The sequence below is a fragment of the Marmota flaviventris genome, chromosome 6 (assembly GCF_047511675.1).
Source record: "Marmota flaviventris isolate mMarFla1 chromosome 6, mMarFla1.hap1, whole genome shotgun sequence".
Taxonomy (NCBI): domain Eukaryota; kingdom Metazoa; phylum Chordata; class Mammalia; order Rodentia; family Sciuridae; genus Marmota; species Marmota flaviventris.
Window position 1 is genome coordinate 117,154,409 of NC_092503.1, and position 24,946 is coordinate 117,179,354.

General features: G+C 49.7%; 1 protein-coding gene across 2 annotated transcripts in view; it reads right to left on the reverse strand.

Moving 5' to 3' along the window:
• Positions 1-20,601, reverse strand: part of Pnpla1 (patatin like domain 1, omega-hydroxyceramide transacylase) — a 34,211-nt gene extending 13,610 nt beyond the window's left edge. Inside the window, exons 1-2 of one of the 2 annotated variants that reach the window (XM_027943506.2) lie at positions 20,397-20,601; positions 161-393 (exon numbers count right to left, since the gene is read on the reverse strand). In XM_027943506.2, the coding sequence (XP_027799307.2) occupies positions 161-393; positions 20,397-20,601 (438 nt within the window). Of the gene's footprint in view, positions 1-160; positions 394-20,396 lie in introns of those variants that run through there. The other variant, XM_071613943.1, reaches the window with a different exon arrangement.
• Between the last annotated feature and the right edge of the window lie 4,345 nt (positions 20,602-24,946).

Consider the following 24,946-nt stretch of genomic DNA (forward strand, 5'->3'; position numbering starts at 1 on the left):
TCCTGGCAGAGGAGATGGCAGAGGAGATGCCAGACGGGAAGGACAGGGAGGACCGGGGAGGTGGGAGGAGAAGGAAGGAAGGAAGTCGGGGGCCACCCGGGCTGTGCAGAGCCGGGCGGCCTCCTCCACCCGACGTGGCGTCCTAAGTCCCGGGCCTTGCCTCGATGAGCTCCTCCTTGGACGTGTACTCGGAGACCACCACGCTCTCTCCGTCCGTGAAGCGGGTGAGGCCCACGTGGAGCTTCCCGGAGGCGAACTTGTAGGAGTCCTCGGGCAGGACCTGGTACAGGAACTGCCGCATCATCTGCACCATCTTGCAGGATGGGGACAAAGGCCCCAGGAAGAACCTCTTCACCTCGGCCAGACCCTTGTTCAGGAACCTGAGGTACACTTCTGTGGAGGAAGCAGAGGAGAGGGGGCGGCTTCACCCAGGGCCTGTGGCCAGCGGCCAGGAGAGGTCTTGAGTGACCTCTGATAATGTGAGAGCCTAGAACAGAGAAGGCCAGAGCGCTCAGGAATGGGCCACTGTGCGTGTGAGCAAAGCCCCTGGACCCAGAGAGCCCAAGGCTAGGCTGTGACAGAGCCGGACCCACACTTGCAGCTCTCTGACGGGGATCGGCTATGGTTGGCTTGGTAGGAGCAGGAGGTGGGGAGATCATGGCAGTAGAGGATGCCAGAAACCTTCCAATCAGAGGCTGCGTTCTCTCACACTCTCTCAACTTAGAATCAGGGTGGAAATAGCTCTGAAAAGGATTGCTAAATTTTTTAAACAAGTTTTTTTTTTTTTTTGGGGGGGGGATGACAAGGGTGGTGGTGCTGGGGATTGAACCCGGGGCCTCAAAGGGCCCTGTGCATGATCAATATGTGCAATAAGCCAAAGTGCCAGACCTTCAACAAATATTTGATGGTAAGATGGCCTCCACGGAAGACCTTTCTTAAAGTTAATGTCATGTAATAGCTACTTGGGGAGCTGTGCGGTTGTGAGCTCTCTGTCACAAGAGGTAACCAAGCAGAGGTTGGATAAGCACCTCTGTCGGAGAGCTTATTGAAAGGCTTCCTGCATGGGCAGAGGGCGAGGAGTCCTTCCAACTTTGAGATTCTCAAGGCACCTTGCAACATGTCTCCAGGAAGTCCCCACAGTGTGTCTTAGTCTCCTGTTCCTCCATAGAGCAGCTGAGCCAGAGGGGTTAAGTGAGTTGCCCTAGGTCAGACCCAGCCGTGGGAACAAACCGAACAGGGATGCTTCTCCTCTCATGATTTCCAATTCACAGCTTATTCCGCGCCAGTCCTGGGGGTGGGCAAGGTCAGACGCTGCAAGACCGTTTTATAGATGTGGAAACAGAAGCAGAGAAAAGCTAAGTGTCTTGCGGGAGGCCAGACACCAGGCAGTAGTTTTTCTGACTCCAAAACCCAGTCTTTGCAAACCCCCTGGGTTCTGGACTGATCCCAGGGATGGAGAGGCTGGGGGGGAGCCTGGGTTGCCATGGTGACGCCCTTCTCTTGCCAGCGCTCAGCATCGCACCTGCATCTATGTAGTAGGGACGGACCTGAGCAAGCCACCCGCATAGCAGCCATCACCAGGGACAGCGCTCCCGGGAGGTGGGGAGCCCTGCAGTGCCAGCTGGCTCAGCGGCTCAGTGTTTCCCCCCAGGGCAGGTGTCGCTGACTCAGGGGCAGGTTATGAAGCAGGTCTGGACACCAAGCTGTTGGGTCACTGAGATCTCTCCTGCAAGACCGGTTGGGATAGGGAGTCAAACCAGGATGGGGACACTGTTTTGGGGATTCTTAATGAGCGTCTACCACCTTGCAAAGGTCAATGACCTTTCCCAGTGCCTGGGGCCAGGAACCCTGATTCAGCCGTGCCTGGCTTCTGGCAGAGGCACCGCTGGGATGGTTGAAATGATATTCGTTCTTGACACACAGATCAGACCTGCTCATGGTGGAAAAAATAATTTTAGAAAATGTAGATAAGCAAAACAAAACAAAACAAAACAAAACAAAACCACCAAAATGTCTTAGAATTCCTCCACCCAGAGATTACCACTTGGCCTCTCTTCTTAGACTCTCGATTTTATTTTTATTCTAACTTATAGGAAGCCATGCTATGTCCACTATTTATGATTTGCTTTTTCCAACCAATATATTGTGTTTTTTCCCAGTCAATAAATATCTACTTATAATGTAATTTTAAAAACAGTGTGGAAAGCTTTATAAGATTATACCAGTATTTATTGAGCAGGTCCCCTACAGGGGGTTTGGCTAATTAGTTTGTTTCCTTTTTTCTTGGCTTTTTGACCTTTCTAAATAATGCCGTGATGAACAATCTCAACCTAAATTCTTTGCCCAAGTCCTTAATTGTTTTCCTGAGGATGAATTCCTAGAATGCTGGGTCAAAGGTATGCATTTTTAATACCTTGCAAGGCTTATTCAATTGTGGCTTAGTATATTATTCATTTCCTGTCAACTCTCAGCTATTCAGGGGTGGGGGCAGGTGACAGGGAGCAGCCAAGACAATGGAAACAGTATTGACGTTCCCAAAGAACTTATGTCTGAAAATGGTCCAACCTGGAAATTAGCAATGCCACAGCCCGAGTCAGGTGGCCAAGGGGGGACGGAGAGGCAAGATGTCTGATTCTCCCAGTCTGGGGCTCGGCTTCAAATTCTTTCTTGCTGTTTACTTGAGCCACGAACCAAAGGACACCTTTCTCTCTGCATCTTTGTGCTTCTCTCCAAGTCTCTGTCTCAATCTTTGGAGTCTCTGACTGTATCCCCTGGGTCTCTCTCTCTCTCTCTCTCCTCTCTCTTCTACTCCTTCCTTTCCCCCTCTCTTTCCCCTCCTGGGGGAGAAATAACGAAACCTTCTGGTCAGACAGTTCTCCATTGGTAGAAAGCAAGTGTTCAGCACAGTAACTGCTGGGTTCTGAGAGGAGGGATAAATTTAGCTCACTTCTCTATGCATCTGTGTGCTTTCCAGAACCTTCTCCCACTTAAAAATGCCTCCTTCCAAGCTGCAGGCTTCCGGGCTGTGGGATGCAGGGACCCACAGTGACCACAGCAAGGTGTCATTCAAAAGTAGCATCCCTGGCCTGATATGTCCTGGTCAGGAAACTCAAGATTGGCTGCTCACAGCCCCAGCCCACACTAGTCACGTCCATTTCTGCTCAGAGGAGATTCTCTCTCTCTTCTCAATGGCTGCCACTGTGCTTTGCCCATAGAAACCTTCCCTCCAGGCTGGGAATCCCCCAGGGGCCATGCCCTCTGTACCACCCAGTGTCCTGGGACATTTTATGGGTGCTCAGTGTGTGAACAGAGGAAAAACAACACCTAAGGGTGACAGAGATGTTCCCAGGGAAGAGATACTTGACTTAATCACCCAATAAAAGCTTGGAGCAAGGTCATCCCTGATAGATGGATAAGCAACAGAATTAACTAAATAGATCCGTGTGACCGACTCACCAGGTTTTATGAGTCTATTGTGCCAAGAAACTTCAATGGAAAAATAAGGAAAGAAGATGCGGGGCAGGGAGATTTGCAAGGGCACTTGGGTTTCAACCACTCGGGAAGTTTCATGCTTTTCTGTGACCACATCTATTTCTTGGAAAGAGCTCAGGCAGATTTGGTTCCAATCCCAGCTTTGCCACATGCTTATCTGGGTTAAACAATTTTATTCAACCTCAATTTTGCTTTCAGTAAAATGGGGGATAAGGATCCCCACTTTACTGGGTGATGAGGCAGACAGTTTTTAGTAAGTATTCAATATTGATTAGGCCAGTGATTCCCCAAATGGCCATGGACCAGCCTGCTGGATGTTTCTGACTCTGGACCGTCTAGTCCCAGTCCCAGAGGGGGTGCTGCGTCAGAGCAGCACAGCCGCATTGGCTGCACCTCCTGTTCTGTCAACCTGGGGGACTAGTGTACAAGCTTGCTATGGGAAGCGAGGGCTAGAAAAATCAATGAAAGGAAAGAAAAAGGATAGGAATAATCTGGTATGTGTTTATCTTCTTTAAATGTGCAATGGTTCTCTTCTCTACAAGGGCAAGAATGGGCTCTGTCTCGTCACCCTCTTATCCCCAGCATTCCTGGGACATAGATAGTCACTTAATAAACACAGATGTATGCACGAATAGGGAATAAATAAATGTCAGCAATCGAAGGACCCTGAGGCCCGGAAAGAGAAGTAACTATTCGAGATGAGTTAGAAGGTAAAACCCGAGGGCTTCTCTTCCCTGCCTCCACATGGCCTGGCCTCCTGCTAAGTGAAAAATCCTAGAAAGTCTGGCATTTGGAGTCTGGCAATTTAAGCTGCTGGGTATCCCGTTCCCAGGGCCCGAATTAGGTCTGCTGGGCGGGATGGATCTGCGGTGGAGGATGGGGCTGCAGGGCCCCAGGTCTAGGTCTCAGCGGACTGGTAACCTAGCAACAGCCTCCAGCTCATCCAATCACCGCAAGGCACCACGCCACCCGCTCGCTTGCTCCCCCCACCCTCTGCATACACCCCCACCCCCGATAGCAGCGCCAGTGATGCACGCAGGGGAGGTCCGGGCCCAGCAGCCCCACGGGAAGGTGCCTGTGAGCATAGCATTCCCAGGAAAGCCCTGGAAATTCTCAGAATCCCTGCATGGAGAACCTGGGAGGCTGCGGTTCCTACCTGTTCCCAAATTGCAGGCTGAATTCTCGTCTGCATTTTCCTGTGGGTATATCTTGACTACCCGTCTCCTCTATAATAATAATTATTATTAATATCCTCACAACAGTGGTTTGCCCAAGCAGGCTTTCACATTTATAATCTGTTTATCCTCACAGTGACATCTAGCCCCTGAGGGGCAGTGACCTCGGTTTATTCACATTTTATTTCTACCTGACACTGTAGAGGCATGGATTTAAAAACAGTTTGGCTTAAAGCTACAGTGTCACTACTGGAAGGTTCATAGCACCTTCTGGGCAGCAAGTAGTCAGGGAGCCCTTTGTTCAAAGAGATCTAAAACGGAAACCCAATATATAGAACACCTGGGCACATGACTTCAGGGGTGAAGCTAGCTGGGGTCCTACACCCTGTCCCATCGCCCCCCTCGCCTCCTTTGGAAGTCCCTCAAAGGCCAATAATTTTAAGAAGCAAGGTCAAAACTACTAATCCAGACTATTTCTCTCATTTTACAGGTGGGAAATCCAGCCCAGAATGAAGGTTGAGTTCAATAAATATTGGATGGATGGATGGATGGAGGATGGAGAGACCCTAGATTACACAGTCTATGTTGGCAGAAGCAGAACTAGAATTTATGTGTGAAAACTAACATTCTCTTGTTCTGTTCTGAATGCACCATAGGCTTTAGTCAAAAGTAAAACAGCTCTGACCTGTTTAGTACTTACAACAAAACGAAATCAAAGCAATACTTTTTGTGTGTCTGTGGATAGCAACAATCCTCCACACAGACCTGACTGAGGAATTGAGCTTAAAAACTTGGATTATTCTCCTGTCAGGTTGCGGTGGGAACAGGAGCTCCTCTGGCAGGTTCACCTCCTGGGTTTCCAGCAACCTGTCTCCAGGCCTCTTCCCTACCTCAGGTTCCACCCTGTCCCAGGGAGCCTCCTCCTCAGAATCCAGGCACAACCTCCCCACATTCGTTGCACGGGGTCTTAATGATCACTCCAAAGCGAACCAGCCAGACAGGGAGTGTGTCTAGAAAGTTCTCTGGGAATTCATGATATTCTTAGGGCCACTGCCCCTCTTATTTTCTCCTGGTTTTGGTTGGTGGGCCCAGAAGTCCATTTGGGCCCAGATTCTCCCCGGACTCCTGAGGGGACACTGGCACGAAGCAACAGCTGAGAACACGTCACCCGCCTACTCTGGGCATTCCTTGGTCTCGTGTGTGCAATCAGGGACCTGCAGGTGAACCTTTGCCGTGCAAGACATCAACTCCCAGCACCTCCTCACCCGGGAGTCTCTCTAATCAGGTGCCACTGCCAAGATAGGCCCAGGCCTCCCTGCGGAACTAGGGTTCCGCCTCTCCCACAGCTAGGAGAATTAGGGCTCATTTTTTGCTGATGGGAGTGATTGACAGCCACAGCTGCCTGAGGCTTCTGTTGGGGGGATCTGCTGCCCATCTTTCAGCCCTCATGAAACCACGGGCCTTGGTCCTACCTCGGCTGCTCGCTGCTCTCAAGGGCTCCCCTTTTTGGTACCTCCTTGGTGCCTGCCACTGTGCCAGGCTCTGGGGCCTCATCACCCCATTGAATCCTCATGACACTCCTTTCAGGTAGTACTGCAGTTACCTCATCTTCACAGATGAGGAAACCGAGGCTCAGCTGATCACCTGCCCAAGATTATGCAATGGGAAAGCCGCAGAGCTGGCCTCCATGTCCCGAGGGCCCCAGAGCCAACGCTGTTCCCATGATGGTGGGCTTCGGCCGCCAGGGACACTCCCTTCATCCCCCAGAGCCTCCCGTTCCCACTGTGAGGTGACGGCCCCTGGGGAGCTGCTCTTCCAGGGTTTGGTAGGGTCACCTCCTTAGGCTACAGTGGTCCTGGAACCTCTCACTAGAGCACCAACCAGAACCCAAATCCCATCTCCTCACAGGGGCTCCTCAGGCTTAAGGCCCTTTCCCAGCTCAGGTCAGTGTCTTCTCTGATCAGAAAGCACTTTGTGCAAAATCCCTGCCCCACTACTTTTATTTTTTTTTTTGCCATCTCTCAGACCTTGACCTCAGCCCAGCTTGAGATCGGCCTCTTCCATAAAGCCTTCCCTGGTCTCCCCACTCTTGGCTCTCTCCACTTCCCCTGGACAATTCGTCTGGTGCTTGTGATTTGCACAGTTTATCTCAGGCTGTCCTGAGCCGGGGGGAGGGGGCTCCGGAAAGCCACTTGGCCAGGGTCCAGTGGGGCAAACCACAGAGCCCTTCGTCCATCAAGCCTGCTTCTAACTCTTGCCCCACGTGAATGGACATAGACCCTGCGTTGGGCTGGGAAGTGGAGGTTTCCTTATGTGGCAGAGTCAGGAGGACGGCACTGGGTCCCTCTCAGGACCCAGGAGTGAAAACATAATTGCCACAGCAACCCAAGAAGTCTGGAAGTTTCTTTACCACTTGTTTCTTTTCCACTTGTGTTTTGCCCACAGAATAGGAAACGAAGCTCAACTATCTTTTCAGATTTGATCCCAAAGTGAAGCAAAGAAAACAATTTTTTAAAATATTTATTTTTTAGGTGTAGAAGGACACAACACAATGCCTTTATTTTTAATGTGCTGCTGAGGATCAAAACCAGGGCCCCGCGCATGCTAGGCAAGCGCTCTACTGCTGAGCCACAACCCCAGCCTCAGAAAACAATTTTATTATAATACTAAGTGCACTGGTTTAAAAATGAATGCACTAAATGCAGTATGGGGTCCTGGGTTAGGTCCAGGGAAAAAGAAAGGCTGTTGGTAGAAAAACAGGTGAAATTCTAATAAAATCTGCAGAATAGTTAATAGTAATGGACAGCACTGGAGTCTTGGTGTTGACAGGTGTACTGTGATCATTTCAGGTGTGAACTCAGGGAAACTAGGTGGAGAACATACAGAAGTCTGCGTCCTTACTTAACTTTTCTGTAAATCCAACATTATTTCAAAATAAAAAGTTAATTGCTATGGGCTGGGGCTGGGGCTCAGTGGTAGAGAGCTTGCCTGGCATGTGTGAGGCACTGGGTTCAATTCTCAGCACCACATATAAATAAATAAAGGCTCATCGACAACTAATATATATGTATACATACACAGATATATAAAAGTTAATTGCTATTAAATTTTCAAAAACCACAGATAACAAGCAAGGCTGTTATACACACAGCGCCTGGTGCTCAGAGGCTCATGCTAGGAGCGTCTGTGCCCTAGGGAGGTGCTTTCCAAATGGATGTTCCTCCTGTGTGATCGACATACGCAGAGCTTTGCCAGGTCTTCCATCCAAGTCCTAATACATACAAAGGATTATTTGGGGGAAATACACCTTTATCCATTTGGTTGGAGAGATTTAAATGTATAAATGTATAAATGAGTGAGTTGGAAGACACTGAACCCAGTGTAGTTATAACCACACAGTGACACCATCTCTATAGCATTTTATAAAAAGCCCTTGTTGTATTTGTCATGCCACTTTAGTTCTCTTTCTTGACCAATGTGTAAAGGAGTGCTTGACCTCTGGAGTTTAGCAAGAAAGCAATCATGGGGCTGGGGCTGGGGCTCAGTGGTGGAGCACTAGCCTCGAAAGTGTGGGGCACTGGGTTTGATCCTCAGCACCACATAAAAACAAATAAAGATATTTTGTCCATCTAATATATATATATATATATATATATATATATATATATATATATATATATGACAAAATAAAGCAATCATGTTGCTTAACAAAGCAACTTCTGAAATCGTGATTAGAGAGGATGTAAACCCTAGGAATTTAGAGGAATTCCCAGGGCTGCCTCTGTGGTATCAACCTGAGAAGATGATTTAATCTCTCTAATCCCTATTTCCTCATTTGTAAAATGATTGTAAATGTGGTACCTGCTTAATAAGGTTGTGAGGGAATTAAAATAAATGGTGCGTTAAAGCAGTTAGCACAGTACCCGGCACATTCTAAGTGCTGGAGATTCTAAATACTTGGTAAATAGCTATTATTACCATGACGCTAGAATGTGAATGGGAACAGAATATCTTTTTTGCAGGAAAACACTGCCATCTCAGGCAGATAAATAACTCTGGCTCTGGGGATGATTTTTAATGAAGACATTTTGATTCTGAAAGTGTACTCAGCAGCCAGGACTGAAATCCAAGTTACATCTGGGACACACACACACACACACACACACACACACTCAACAGGAATAAATGGAGGTTCTCATTCATGTCTTAAAGAACACTGGAGAGACTTTCAGCCTCAGCAATATGGTGGGCTGAGCTAAAAGGAACCTCCGCAGCTTCTGGGAAAACAGCTTAAAGCTCAGATTAAAATAAAGTGCAAATAAAATTGCAAGTCATGGTTGAACTCATAAAGAAAGGAAAGAAATGAAGACGGACCAGACAGCTGGTGCCAAGAGAAGGAATGACGTGCCTGGTGACTATGGGGCTATGATCGGACCAGAAACTGGCAGGGCCGGACCATTGGTTGGAAGCTGGGTCAGGGGGGTGGGGTCCAACAGACCTCTGCTTGGACCTGCCCACACTGCTGGACCACTGAAAGGCACCAGTGGCTTTGGGTGAAAAACCAGTCAACCCCCCAAAACGGAACCCCCCAAAGCTGCATGCCAGCATTACATGGAGTTTAGAACTTAAACTAATAACAACCTCCGAAGGAATTAACTGGAAACTTGGTCCCAAATTGTGATGACCCTGGGGTGCCCCGCCTAGGCCCACACAAGCCAGCTCTGATCCAGCCTTCCACCGCTCAGGCCACACAGAATTCCTACAGAAAACCCCACTCCTCTAGCAGATGAGCTCACTGTTGCAATCAGAAACACATTAATTGGGCCCAGGTTGGATTCTAGTCGTGTTGGTTTGTTTTAATGTGTTTAATAGATTTTCTAGGATATGGTTCAGTTCAGTTTGAAAATGTTCTTTACCTGTGCTTTGATTTCAAGATAATCGTCTCTCCACTTTCTGACCCGTGAACTCAACATCTGGGTGTCTAAAGCCTATTGTGACTTATTTTGTGACTGATATTGGCCTGGCACGGCACCAGGGGTGCCCATTTTTTGTCCCTCACTGAAATGTCTGAGTTATCAATGGGTAAACAGAAGGTGAGGCGGGTCACTGGCCACTCAGGGACCTTGGGCACTCGGTGGCAGGGCCAGAACTCCAGCCCTGCCCTCTCCCTTCCTGAGAATTGGGTTCTCCATCAGACCTGACGGTGTCTCATTCTCCAACTGAGTGATAAAGACAGGCACGTGGATGACCAGGGAGAGGAATGACCAAAGCCAAGGTCCTCAAGAGTCACCTGGTCTTCCCAGCACCCTCCCTGGAGGCCCACTGGATGCACTGCCCAGCTTGTACCTGAGCCACCAGCCATTGACAGTAACTTCAGCCACACTTGGCTCCAGGCCCCGGGAGGCCTAGGATGCCAGGAGCTGCCTGGGCAGCACCGGAGCCAGGTTGGGGGCTGGTTAAGACCTTTGCCGTGTCCTCTGCCTCCAGGGAAGGAGTTGTGCTGGGTCCTGTGGGGCCCCCATTGCCCCTGACTTTGCAAGGCCCATTTGAAGCCTGTTTCCTGTCCAGAAGAAGGAGCTGGCTTCCTGAGAAGGCAAGCAGGTTTATTTGTGTGGCCGGCAGCGAGGGCACCTGCTGGCCTCAGCCTGGAACTCTCTTCCCTCCACCTACCTCCCAGAGGCCGACCCTGACCAGCCCACCTGAAACTGCACCCGGCATCACCTCCCACTGTCACCCTGCCTGGTGTCTCCCGAGCACCGCCCCCCCCCTGCCTTCTGTGTGTTTAGTTGTCTGTGGCTTGATTTCACCTACAGAAGGTCAGCCTCCTGAGGGCAGGAACCACCTGTTCTGCTCAGGGCTGGATCCCTAGAGTGAATGGATGAATGGCCCATTTCATCACGGCCAGATAGACAGAAACCGACCCTCAGCCTCTGTGCACCTTAAAGGGATTAGGGCTCAGAAAGTGGTGCTTTGGGTTTACTGTTCCCCTCAAAATTCATGTGTCAGAACCTTATTTCCTCAATGCAGCAGGGTTGGGAGGGGAGCCTAGTGGGAGATGTGTGCGTCACGGGGGTGGAGCCCTTATGAATGGATTAATGTCTTTATTGAGGGAATGGGTTAGCTATCTATCTGCAGAGTTCTGTCTCTTTTTCTCTCACACACTCCACTTCTCACCATAAGTTGAAGCAATACAAGGCCCTTACCAGAAGCCAAGCAAATGTTGGTGCCATGCTGTTAGACTTCTAGAACCATGAGCCCAAATAAACCTCTCTTCTTTATAAATTACTCAGTCTCAAGTGTTCTGACACAGTGTCTAAAACCTGACCGAAACAAATGGTTTTCAAACTTAAAAAAAAAAAAAAGCTAAAAGATTTTCTTTAAATTAATTTAGAAAGAGACTCCATGTATGAGATAGACAATACCAGGTCTATATTAAGTTGAAGCCAGGGCTTCAGGTGTGTCCTCCTCCTGATTTTCTTCCCCATGCACAGAACTCTGGTACTTCTTGGAATAACAGTTTGAAAACTATTGACCTAAGTGAGGTCCATTTCCATCTAGTCACTTCCTCTACCAGAATCTAAATACAATCACCTGAAAAACGAGGGAATCAGATCCATGGGCCTTCCTTCTTCAACATCCTAGGGTTATATGTCACGTCTATAACTGAAGAATATTCTCCAAGAGCCAGGCAAACCCCAAAATAGGAATCAGAGCGATGCATTCACTGTCACCGCCAACAGACAGCAATCAAGCAGGTCTTGTTCTACGGGCAGCACGTGGGAGCCATGGGGCCCAGCAGATCTGACTGACCAACCCTTCATCTAGTTGATGAAACGAGACAGAACATTTGAAGCAATCAGAACAGGACAGCAGCCAGTGCTGGGGATACGTGGACGGATTCTGTGGGCAAACTGGACATCACAGCAACGAGAGAAGGAGCCGGGTGAGGTGGGTGATGTCAGCCCCCGCTGGCCCACAGACTGACTTGATCCTGTGGTCGTGAGTCACAGTCTTGGCCCCAGGAAGGGGACAGAGTGTCTCCATCATTTTAGATGACCAGTTATGGTTTGTGACAGAGACTGCTAGCTGTCCCCAATGTTCATTCTCCCCGCCTTTCAATGAACCCCCAATGGCTGGCTGGACTCATGGCTTTCCAAAGCGACATCTGCATTCCCAGCCTCCTGTGCAGTCAGGTAGGGCCTGTGACTAAGCTTTGGTCCCTGGGATGTGGGCCGCCAGGATGCGCATCATCTCTGAGTCCTGCCCAGGGAGGGAAGGGGTGTGCCCTGTGTGCCCTCCCTTTCCCCTTTCTGGCTGCTGGAATGAGGACATGGCCCTCTGGGACCCCAGGAAGAGGCCACACCTGTGAGCAAGGTGATGGGAGGGGACTGGGTCCTGACACTGCACAGCGGCCACACCAGCTGTGGGGGGCTGAGGACAAAGTCTCCAGGGCCAAGAGCCCCCCTCTGTCTTGGTGAAGCCTCTGTGGACCCAACTAAGGCAGTTGACCATCAGCCCCTCAGGTTTGATGCCGAGAGCTTCTGCAGCCCAAACCTGGGGGCACCACTGCCTCCCAGAGGGAGGCCGTGGGAGGGAGGCCGAGGGGTTCCTGGAACCAGAGGGGGAAGAAGGGGTGCAGGGAGCGTGGCTTCTGGGGCCAGGCCACCATAGGTTGGAACCCTAACACCCTCATTGCTAAACTCCCCCAAGAAGCCGTCGTGAGAGTGATGTGCGTGGCCAGTCGGGCACAAGATCCAACTGCAGGAAAATTCTGTAGCTTTTGTTCTCAGAATCCAGAGAGCTGTCCTGAGGTCTGCGCCCTTCTGGTCTTTGGGGCAAAGACCGGCCACCCTACAGCAGATGGATTAAGGGCCTGATGGCAATTGGGAGGGCCTGAGAGGAGGGGACACGGGAGGAGGGGACACTGGAGGCGGGCCTTGAGGATAGAGAGAAGGAGCCAAGACAGAGGAGTGAGGGGATGAGACCTCTAGAAGAGGGGACAGCGTGCACAAAGACACGGGGACACATCTTGCCCTTCTTCTGGACCTAGAGAAGGTTCAGAGGAGAAATGGCTGGGTTGTGAGAGTCTCAACCCGGTCAGTGGATTCAACCCCCCACGGGATTAACTGGGCGGTGACTGAGGGCTGGTCGGGTGTGGCAGCAGAGGTGGGTCCCTGGGGTCGCGCCTCCGGCATATGTATTTTGTATCTGGTGAGGGGAGTCTCTCCCTGCTGCCTGGTCATCACGTGAGCCACTTCCCTCCCCCACACTCTTCCGCCATGATGTTCTGCCTCACCTGAGCCCTGAGGAATGGAGCCGGCTGCCTATGGACTGAGACCTCTGAAGCTGTGAGCCCCAAATAAACTTTTCCTCTTCTACAGTTGTGTTTGTCATGTTTTTTAGTCACATAGCAAAAAGCTGACTAAAACTCAGCTCAGTCCTGCCCTCCCCTCCCCCAGCAGGGGACCAGTCACTGCACAGCTGCCTGCCCTGCTCAACTCTGTGCTGCATCCACACCAACCAACCTGTGCCCCCCGGGGCCACTCTGCAGGCACGCCCCTTTATCTATAGAGAGAGAAATGAAAGCTCTGCAGAAGCAAAGCCAAGAGAAGGTACATGCAACTTCTTTGTGAGTTTTAGGTTTTTAGATTTCCAAATAAAAATGATCTAAAAACCTCTCTACTAAAACAAAGCAATGTTGGGTACATAGAGATGACATTTGGTTTTTCAATATAGTCAACTGTGATAAAGGACATAGAGGTTTGTTATATTGTTCTGTGCAATATGTTTAAAAATTTTCCATATTAAAAAAGTTTAAAAATGGACATGAATGTTCACAGAAGCATTGTTCATTATAGCTAAAAGTAAAAACAAAGCAAATGTTCATCATCTAATGAAAGGATACATAAATGTGGTATGTCCATTCAATGGAATATTATTCAGTCATGAGGAGGATTAAAACACTGACCCCTGCTACGACCCGATGAACCTTGAAAACATTATGCTAAGTCAAAGAAGCCAGAAACAAGACCACATATTATATGACTCCCTTTATAATATATGTCCAGAGTAGGTAAACCTGAAGAGACAGAAAGTAGATGAGTGGCTGCCAGAGACTTGGGGGAATGGAGGAGTTAAGAGGTGACAGCTAAAGAACATTTCTTTTGGGGATAACTTAAATGTTCTAAGATGGATTGTAGTCATGATTTCACAACTTTGTGAATATGTGAAAAATCACTGTGCTATATATTTTAAAGGGGTGAATTGGATGGTATGTGAATTATATTTCATTCAAATTATTTTTTAAAGTGGTGGGGGAAGGGGAGAGAAAGAGAAACAGCCACAGGAGCCTCTGTACCACACGACTCCACAGTTTCTCAAAGCGGGCTGTGTGGGGATGGGCTAAGGGGACTTGGAGGCCAGCCATTGGGCCTGCTCAGCTAGAGGACCTCTCAGAAACCCATCCAACCCAACGCTGCTATAGAGAAGCTGTTTTTCTCGACCCTGAAAAAACCCACTTCCCATTAATAATCAGATCCAGAGACGTGGCTGGTCCAGTATGTGATGGGTTGTTCCATGAGAGGCCCCACCGGCTCACCTCCACAGCCTGCTCAGACTCACGGAACCTCGCCCAGTGAGAGAGCTTGGCTTTCCAAAAAGGACTTGGTCTCCCCCTTGACCGCACATGGGCACCACCTGGGGAGCCTTCGTAGCCAGGGATGCCGGTGCTGCCCCAGATTACTTAGTGAGGGGAGACCCTGGCAGTGGAGGTGATTCTATGTGCAGTCAAGATGGAGAAGCATCGGGCTGGGGCTCAGCGGCAAAGCGCTGGCCTAGCATGTGGGAGGCCCTGGGTTCGATCCTCAGCACCACATAAAAATAAATAAATAGAATAAAGATATCGTGTCCATCTACAACTAAGAACTATTTTTAAAAATCTCTAGGAGAAGAAAAAATAAAAGATTGAGAAGCAACAATATAGGGTCCTGATGAACAGTTTTCCATTGAATGTCAATGTCAAAATGAAAAGAATGTCAAAATTGTGACCCAGAGTATGCTGACTATCCTGTCATGACGGCTCCGTTTAGACTTATGTTTACTCAGTCACAATATAAGCAAGGCTTTGTCACTGTGGGTTTCAGGCCGTGAGCTGGAGACCTCGGGTACCTGGAGCAGGGCCCGAGGCGTGGCTCTCTTTCTGGAGGCTTTCCCACCTGGGGCAGCCGTCCCTGGGCCCAAGCCCACCTCCCTGAAACCCCAACTTCAGCTGACCTGCTCTGTCCCCCACGCAGTGACACCATGCTGCTGCACAGAATGGCTTTGTCATGTTGTCCTGCCGCGTTCTTGCTCAGAGGCCTGGGTTCCTGCCCAACCTGCCTCTACCTGTCTAGCTTCCACTCACCCTCCATCACTAGCTCATCAGTTAATTCCAGGCGGCTTTCCATGACTGGAGGTGTTTGCTTATTGCTTTGCCTTTTAATTTTCTAATATCCAGTTGGAACTTTGTTGCGGGGGGGGGGAGGGGGGGGGGCTTATTTGGTGGCTGCCTTCAAGTTCCAGTAGACTGTCAACGCCTTGAGGGCAAAGCAGTTTCTTTTGGTTTGACATCTTTGCATCCTTGGCAGGACCTAGTATATGCTCAACTATCACTGTGGAAAGAAGGGAGGGAGAGAGCAAGGTCTTTCCATGCGATTTATATAGGAAGAAATGTACAAGCAGTAGCTTAAATAGGAATGGGATTTCAAGTCTACCGAATATCCATTCTTCAGTAAGAAAAAAGTTATTTTTCAAAATGATACAAGTTGTATTTTGGAAAAATACAAGTTGGAGATATTTTTTTTAATTCTAGTTCAGATTGGAAATTTTGGAAGCCCACTAGTTGTCATGGAGACCACCATGTTAATCAGGTGGTCATCAGGTTAATGAATGAAGGAATGGGACATTTGCTGCATCTCTGGTGAAAACCAGGCATGAACTGAAATCGAATTCCAAGCATGTATGGTTTTGTCAGGATGAACTCAACTATTATGTACGACTACACTGCTCTAATGTAAAAAAGAAAGAGGGCTGGGGTTGTGGCTCAGCGGTAGAGCTCTCCCCTAGCACATGCAAGGCACTGGGTTTGATCCTCAGCACCACATAAAAATAAATAAATAAAATAAAGGTATAAAGAAAAAATAAAGAAAAGAAAACCAGGCACTGTGTTAAGCACTTTACCAAGGGTTTCAAGCCTCCAAATCAGCCCTGTCACAGAACCGGCCAGTCAGGAGTTGGACCCTTCACTGACTCAGCTTTCACAGGGACAAACAGCCTCAGGACAGAAGAGCTCAGTCTGGGAACAAAGGACAGGGATGTGTCCTTGAGGGGATAGTCCCTGGAACCAGGAGTTTAAGAATTTTGTTTAAAAAAAAAAAAGAGACTAAGAGCCAGATGTGGTGGTGTAGGCCTGTAATCCCAGCGACTCTGAAGGCTGAGACAGGAGGATCGTGAGTTCAAAGCCAGCCTCAGCAAAAGCAAGGCGCTAATCAACTCAATGAGACCCTGTCTATAATAACATACAAGTAGGGCTGGGGATGTGGCTCAGAGGTCGAGTGTCCCTGGACTAAATCCCCAGTACCAGAGAGAGAGAGAGAGAGACACTAAGGGGCTAGGGTTGTGGCTCAGTGGCAGAGCACTTGCCTAGCATGTATGAGGCACTGAGTTCTATCCTCAGCACCACAGAAAGAAAGAAAAGTTATTTAAAAGAAAGAGAGAGAGAGAGAGAGAGAGAGACTAACTCTGGTTACAGGCATATAGCATTACTACTTATGCATAAAATACCAGATGATCTACTGACAAACTTTCAGAACTCTCGGGAGTGTTCAACAAGGTCCCTCAAAACAAGATCAGTATGCAAAACCCGTCAACCTTCCTTTTATCAGTGATAGTCCATTAGCTCTGAAAATGCCTCAGAAAAAAAGAACTCGTGGCAACAAAAACTATAAGACCCTCAGAAACAAATCCAATAAAAGACACACAAAATCTTTACTGAAGGACAAAAAGACCAGAATAGAGAGACAGATTCTATTTATAAATAGGAAGAAGCACTTTCAATCAAGATCCCAGCAGAGTGTTTCTCAGGGTAGGACAAGAATAATAGAGGCAGCTGGGCACGGTGGCGCACGCCTGAGATCCCAGCACTCTGGAGGCTGAGGCGGGAGGATCACAAGTTCAAAGCCAGCCTCGCAACTTAGTGAGACCCTGTCTCAAAATAAAAATAAGACTGGGGATGTGGCTCAGTGGTTAAAGCAACCCTGGGTTCAATCCCTGGTGCCAAAAAGAAAAAAAAAAGAATGAAGGCAATATTTGCAAAATAAAGAAGAAGGAATAAATAGGAAGGGCTTGCCATATGAGACGTGTCCTTATTATACGGCTATGATGTTTAACACAGTGTCATTTGGTCCAGAAATTAGGCCACTTAGACAAAGAAACTTTGAGAGACTCCAAGGACAGTCTCATAGGAATGCAGGCACTTGAACACACCTAAGGCAGTGTTCTAAGCGAGCAGCAAAGTAAGGAATTGGGTCTTTCCCTCATCCTACATACAAAATAAACTCCAGATGGATGAACCTAAATAGGAAAGACTTAAAATTTTTGAAAGACAACGTAGAAGCAACCATGTAATGAAGGTTAAAAAATACAAACTGTAAGAGGAAAAGCTGTGTCCATTTGACTTTGTGAAAATTTCCTGAGTGACAAAATATAGCACAAAGAAAATGGCAAGCCTCATAGTAGGGAATCTAGGTGCAAGGCTACAGCTGATAACCAGTGTAAGAATTCATAAGGAACACCTAGAAGGTAAAGAAAAGGGTAACTCAGGAGCAAAACCCAAACAGGGCAAGGTCATGAGCTGGCAAGTCACAGAGGAGGAGGGTCGGTGAACAGGTAGAGGCTTACCCTCACGAGCAATCCGGAAGCCGAATCCCTGAGATCATTCCAGGTGTGTTAGATTGACACAGAACTTTCCAGTCTGACACTACCAAGGAAAAATGACTCTGGGGGCGACAATTAGAGCTCCTACAGGCTTCTCGGGGTTAAATTGGTACAATTATTTTGGAGAGTCATTCAGCTAGATGGAGCTGATCCAGAACCTGCTGTCTACACAGCCAGCATGCCCGCCCTGACATACCAGCATGACTTAAAGGGGAGAGTGTCGACTCTGGCCAGACTGGGTTCAAATTCCAGCTTTTCCAAGTCCTGCTCGTACGATCTCAGGCAAGTGATGTGAGCATTTCATGATTCAGTTTCCTCCTCTATAAAATGGGATAATAACCGTTTGCACTGCAGAGGTTGTTGTGAGGACAGAATGAGTTAATATGCCAGAGACAGAGAACAGCGCCTGATACAAAGGAAGGGCCAGTTACTAGTAAATTACCCGGCAGTTCAAGTGCCTGAACCAGGCTAGAGGGACGTGGATGAGTCTCACGGGCCCTGAGTGGGGGGAGCGAGGCCCACCGCACCTCACCCTTCCCTGAACTTTGCATCATTAGGAGCAGCGCACATTCTGGACCTTGATCCCACAGAGAGGAGGCCTGTTCCCAGGTTTCAGTGTAAAGGGTCCCTGTGGCCCACTGTTGTCACAGGCTGGTCCATTGGGTGACAGAGGCACGAACTGATTCACAGAGAACTCTGTGCTTAAAAATGATCTGGGGGCTGGGAGACAGCTCAGTTGGTAGTGTGCCTGCCTCGCAGGCACAAGGCCCTGGGTTCAACCCTCAGCACCACACACACACACACACACACAAAAGATCTGGAACAATCCACGCTGACAGCACAGGCCACAGGAGGGGGAGTGGGATTCAGGGCAGCAGATTGAACAGAGGCTTTCTCTCCGTTCTATATACTTTCCTGTTGTTTGACTTTCACTTATTCCTTGTGAAAGGTGAAAAATAAAATATCATCTTGCACACACGAGGTCCCCAGTCAATGGGCATGGCTACTGTTCTAAAAGCAAAGACTTGTAGCCAGCAGAGAGTGAGGTCCTAGCAGGGAGGCGCCCTGCTTGCTCTGGGGTAAGGCTGCTACCCCTTCCTCCTCACCCGGTGCAGCTGGGCCTTCAGCAGGTCTCACGGCTGTCCCTTCAAATCCAATCACTCTAGCCGTCCTCCTGGCCAGCCACACTCATCCCTCAACTTAGTTTCTACCTTGCCCAGCTCAGAGAGTGGACAGGTCCCAAGCGCCTGCCCACATACCAGGCGCTTTTATGGGCCGTTCACTCATGTGAGCCCACTGAATCCTTAAGCAGCCCTGGGAAGGAGCCATATTCAGATCTGCCTTCTACAATGAAAACACGGAGGCACGGACAGCTCTAGTACTCTCTTCCAGGTCCCAGGTCCCGGAACAGCAGGGCTGGACCCCATCTGTAGAGCACATGCACATGCTCTCTGCCACCTGCCCACGCTGTCTGCATCCCAGCATGCCAGTGCTCACAGGAGCCAGATAAAGTCAGAGCTGGCTGCAGTGGCCACCTGAGCTGGCCCAGATGCCCCTCAATCCCCCCTCCCACTGTCTTCCTCCATCCCCCAACACTAGCCTCTGGGCTGTTTCTCTCTTTACGGCAGGTCACTGCTTGGATGTCACCTCCCGCCAACCACTTATAGACCCCGGCTAAGTGCAGTGGCAGCCTGTAATCCCAGCCCTTCTGGAGACTGAGGCAGGAGGATCACAAGTTCAAGGCCAGCAATTCATAATTTATCAAAGTAAAAAATAAAAAGGTCTGGGGATGCAGCTCAGTGGTAAGAGACCCTGGGTTCAATTCCCAGCACTACCATTACAACAAATGATAATAATGATGTAAAACGAAATATGGTCCCCCACTTCATCCTCTGTCCCTGTCCTGTTGTAATTCATTCTAGATTCTATCACTTCCTGACATTACATTAGAAGCTTTCTTGTTTGAATGCTTATTATATTTCTTTCTTTTTTTTTTCCTAGAATTTCTGCTCCGTGAGGACCTGGAAGGTGAGCAAATGTCCCTGCTGCAGTCCAGTGGCCAGGGGGCCCTTGGGAGGCGTCTGCTCCAGGCGTGGCTCTGTGGTCCTCCCTCTGGGTCAGCAGGGTGGCCCCTTCCTTCTAAGGACCATGGATCAGCAGGGCAGAGGGTGAAGTGAGAGCTTCCATTTTCTGCCCTGACCCCTGATTTCCAGTCTCTCCCCTCTGGTCCCCTCCTGCCCTGGCCCCCACCCTCAAGTCACATCTTTCCAGCCACCTGGAAAAGGGGAAAGATAGGTCTGACCTGTCACCCCTCCCAAAGGTATTTGCATTTGAAAAGAGACCACAAAACCCTACCTGACTGTGTCCTGGCATAACTCCTTGTAACCACCCCCCTTTTTTCCCTTGTGGTGTTGGGGATTGAACCCCAGGCCTTGTGCATGCAAGACAAGCACTCTACCAACTGAGTTCTATCCCAGCCCTTGGCATGACTTCTGACACAGGATATTTGAGAGCAATACTGTCTTTCCCTCACCCGGGGCCCTGAGTCACAGGGTAGCTCACAGGTAAGGACATTGAAGAAGAAGGAGAGATGCTGGGTCCACACTCACCCAGCGGGTCAAAGGCTGTGACCCCGCCCACTGTCCCACTGACCCACCTCCTCCTTTCCTGCCTCCCAGGCCTGGCTTTGTCCCCAAAGCATCTCCAAAGCCTCCTCAGGCTCTGCTTGAACGCCTCCCTCCAGAACAAAGCCCTTACCCATCTCGATCCCACAGATGACCAGGGCTGCTATCACAGCACCCGCCGACGTCCCTGCGAAGCGATGGGCTGTGTCCAGCATCCGAGGCGCCAGATCCCGAAGGGCATCCACAACCCCAGCCTGGTAGTAGGAGAGGAATCCACTGCCCGAGAAGGAGATGGAATGAGGGGTGTCTGGGTCCCCCTTGAACACCTGCTCTTCCATTGCCTCAGCCTCCGGCCTTCCACAGGGAGGAGGGACCACCGTTCAGAGCCTGCTTGCCTCAGCCTGGCCTGCCAATCCCTGTGGGAACTCGCTGTCAGCTTCCCTGCCAGCCCAGAGCCTGGAATGTGGCCGTCTCTACTGGGTTGGCCCGGGCACCCACGGGTGGTTCAGACAGCTACCGCCCGGGCCTGTTCAACCCTGCCAGGTGGCAGTCTCAAAGGTTGGAAAGGGGCCTCTGACTCAGGATCAGGTGCAGAAGGTCCTCCAAATCCATGAGCAGGGTCCTGGTCCTGCGACCCTGCGGCTGGCTTCACTGCCTGGCTGGATCCATCTCTGGCACCGGCTCCCCAGCCTTCTGCCTGTCTCTGGAACACCTAGGAGTGTTCACGGCTCCCTACACAGGGCCATGCCCAAACAGGAGGATGCCACTCAACCCTCCGCGAGAGGCTTTACACACCCAGTTGCAAAACCTCTGCCAGTGGATCCGCGTGCGCCTCCCTCTTTGATGTGCTGCTGTGGCGTAGGAGTCACAAGCCACCTCCCTCTAGGACAGCATCCCCTCCCCCCAGAGGCGAGGCTGCCCGTGTGGGACACCCACCTCCCACGCTCCTCCTGCCTCTTGCCCCTCCCTGGCTCCTCCAGGCTGTGTGGTTTATGGGATGTGCTTTATAATTATTTTTATTTGTTCTTACATAAGCATCCCTTTATTTATTCACTTGTTTATTCTCATTCTCATGTTAGGATCGCCACAGGCAAAACTGTAAAGGAAGAGAAGTTTGGCTTCAGGGCTGAGACCACCACACATTTCCACCTCTGAAGTCCTAGACCCCTTGGCTCTAGGGCAGTACTCTCACACCGATCTTTCAGGCTACCTCTAAGTGTGCAGGAAGAAACCAACCTGAAATCCAGATCATTCTGAGTCTTTGGGATGCTCTTCTTCCCGCTTTGAAATGAGAAGCTGGAGATGGCAATATTTAATCCCCAGGATGAACAGCTTGGAAGGTCCCCTGGGTCAGGGCAGAGATGTTTTGGCAAGGGAGATGGTGCGTGGGGACCAGGTTAGCTACAGGGGTGCCCTCCCTCCCTGGAGGATGGGTCTTCTTTAAAGGCCCCCAAATTTCACCACTAAGCACTAATGTGGAAAGACTACATCTCTCCACCTCTCCACTCCCCCAGACCACAGTGGCAGGGGCAGAACTACAGTGGAGACAGCAAGTCCCCACCCACTTCCAGTGGAGGCCAGCCTCTGAGGAGGAGGAGAGGTCAATGCCTTCTCTGGTCCTGGGAGCCTCACCAGCTCTGGTGTCCTCCTGGTCTAAACCGGACTTCCACATTAAGGGCAGTGGCTAGGATTCAGTTAGGAGGGCATCTTCTGTCTTGTGTTGATATAATTACCTCAGTTTGGGAAGAGAGCTTTTGATGAGACATGTGTGCAACAGAGAAAGAGTGTGTGTGTGTGTGTGTGTGTGCACGTGTGCCCGCGCGTGCCAGCAGAGATACAAGGCAAACCTCTGGGATGGAGACTGGGAGTGTGACAAGGTGGCCATCGGCTTTCAGAACAGCAGACCCCCCCCCTTTCTGGGAAAGTCAGGTTAGCCACCCCCCCCCACAATCTGTGGGGCAAGGCCTGAGCCCGAGCAGAAGCTCCGCCCCTAGCTCAGAGACAGGCACACAAAAGTGGAAGAACCAGAGCCCCGTCCAAGGCAATCTGTAATCAAGAACTCAATTGTGCAAGGCTGAGGTGGCTGCCGGCAGTTAAGAGGGGAGGAGAGCAGTGTGGGCTGACCATCAGCCGGCAGTGTGAGGAGCTGTGGGCTGGGGGACTTAATGAGGACGGGAGGAGGGACGGGTTGGGATAAGGATCATCATGAGCTCCTTACAGAGGAGGGAACTGTTGAGGGGCGCAGAGGCACAGGGTGAGAGGCTCCGCTCCGCTGTCTCCAGGCAGTGGGATCCCTCTGATTCTCCACGCCTGGTTTTCCTAGTCTGCTAAGGAGACAATAATTCCTGTGCTCCGCGGTAGTAAAGCGGAAAGATAATGGCTGTAAATGCCTGGCAGGTGGTGTGCCTGTCATCAGAGAGGAGTAAAGTCCAAAGCCTCTGGAACCGATGGACCTGGAGATAAGGTGGAATAACAGATTGAAAGAGGAAAGCTGTGTCCAGGAGCCACACGCAGGGGGAGCCTGGAGCCTCCTGGGACAGAGGCGAGAGCAGGGCTGGAGAAGGAAGGAGGGCCGTGGCAGCCAGGCCAGGGTGGCAGCTGAAGGAAGACCAGTTAGTGAAGCCATTGCCACAGAAGACTCCCGGGAGCGGGGAGGCTGGGTGGCTGGGCAGGGTGAGTCACAGTTGATGCTACGATTTGGGGAATTGGGCCCGAAGGTAGGGAGGGGCAGGCAGCCTTTGTCAGACTTGGAGAAACTGGGGGTGGGGAGCGGGGGATGGGGGTGATTTTACTTATAAGACTGTCCAAAGTTGGCAACCAGACGTGGCAGGGATGGCTCCAGAGTGAGGGACAGGGACACTGCCATTAAGCAGGTGGAGAGGCAGGTGGAAGTGAGCACGAGGTCCCATTGAAGGCAAGATGGCTATGGACAAACATCTCCTTCCAGGTCCTCCTGACAGTCCCAGTGAACCAGAAGCAAGGCCACCTGCTCTACCCGGGCTGCGGTGGCCTGTGTTCAACACTGCTGCAGGGAGGCATGGCCTCCATGCCAGCAAACCAGGAACCCACGACTGTACCCATGAGAAGGCCCCCGGGCTGTTACCCTGGACCCTCAGGGTGAGACCATGGAGAATGTTCAGCTCACTTCCCCTTGTTCCTGGTGTCACACTCAAGGCCCTCAGAACTTCGAGGGAATGACATCGAGGAAGAATCACTTCCCGACACTTCTGCATTTGATTTGAAGAGTTGTGTTGTGATCTTCTCAGGTGTTTTTTAAAACCAAGTTCTCACTTCTCATATGACCCATCGGTCATATTAAGAAACAAGACTGCTTATTGCATATAATTCCAAGACAACCCAAAATCAATGCACAGAGGCTGCAGCTGCCATAAATATGAGACTTACGCATAAGGTCTTCGAAGACTCGCGGGATTGCTCTTGGGAAGGAGGGTGTGTTTAGGTTGGCTTTTCAAAGATGGTACATCACCTCTGCTCACATCTTGAAAACAGAAATTTAGTGGAGAACCTGGTTGCTACTTGATACAAGAGTGTGAATGTCACAGCATCACCAATCGATATTATTAACAAAAATATTTAACCTGAATCTGAGGCCTAACTTCCTGTTCCCAATATATACCAAATATGAAGGAACAAGTTAAATGCTTCTGGGTTCCAATAATTGGACAAGTTGAGACTGTGGGGAGGACTGGCAGAAACCATGGCTGGCTACACAGCAGCTGCCTCCTGCCCACTTGTTCCTTGTCTGAATCTCTGTAGAGCAACTTAGAAGGCTGAGACCCAATTCCCCAGCCTCCTTTGCAGCTAAGGGTGCTGTTTTAGTCAGTTTTTTTCACTGCTGTGACTAAAGGATCTAACCAGAACAAGTGTAGTGGAGGAAAAGTTTATTTGCGGGCTCGCAGTTTTAGAAGTCCATATAAGGCTGGCTCCATTTCTCAAGGCTCTAAATGAAGCTAAACATCATGGTTGGAGAGTGTGGCACAGGGAAGCAGCTCACATCATGGTGATCAAGAAGCAGAGAGTCCAATGTCCTCCGATGATCCCAGCAGCGATCAAGAACCATTCAAGAAGAATCAAACTTGCATAGGTGCTTGCTTTCTTGTTCCAACTTTTAGTCCATCCAAGCCATCATCCTATTGGTCAGTGCTGCCCACACTTAGGGAGGGTCTCCCTTTCAATTGGCTATCCCACGTGCCAAACATTCCTAGACACACCCTCATTGACACACCCATAAGCCTCTTAATCCTTGGTATCTCTTAATCCGATCAAGTTGACAATTCAAATTGACCATTACAAGTGCTGAAGAGATCCACTTTTAGGAGAAAACCCTCTCGATGGTGCCTCAGGAAGATTTTCCTTCTTTTCTCTTTCCTCCCCTATCTGAAAAATAAAATACGGTTGTCACAATTAATTGAATGGCCTTCTAAAACTGTAACTTGCCTTTTGAGGTGTGCAAATTAAGTTTTGAATACTTGATCAACAAACATACAGGCGGATCCTCTGTGAGGTGTGAGTGTTCAAAACTTTTCTAAAAGTCAGGAATTTTAAAATGTACAACTTAAGGGGCTGGGGCTGCAGTTCAGTGGCAAAGCACCTACCTAGCATGCTGAGGCACTGGGTTCAATCCTCAGTACCATATAAAAATAAACAAATAAAATAAAGGCA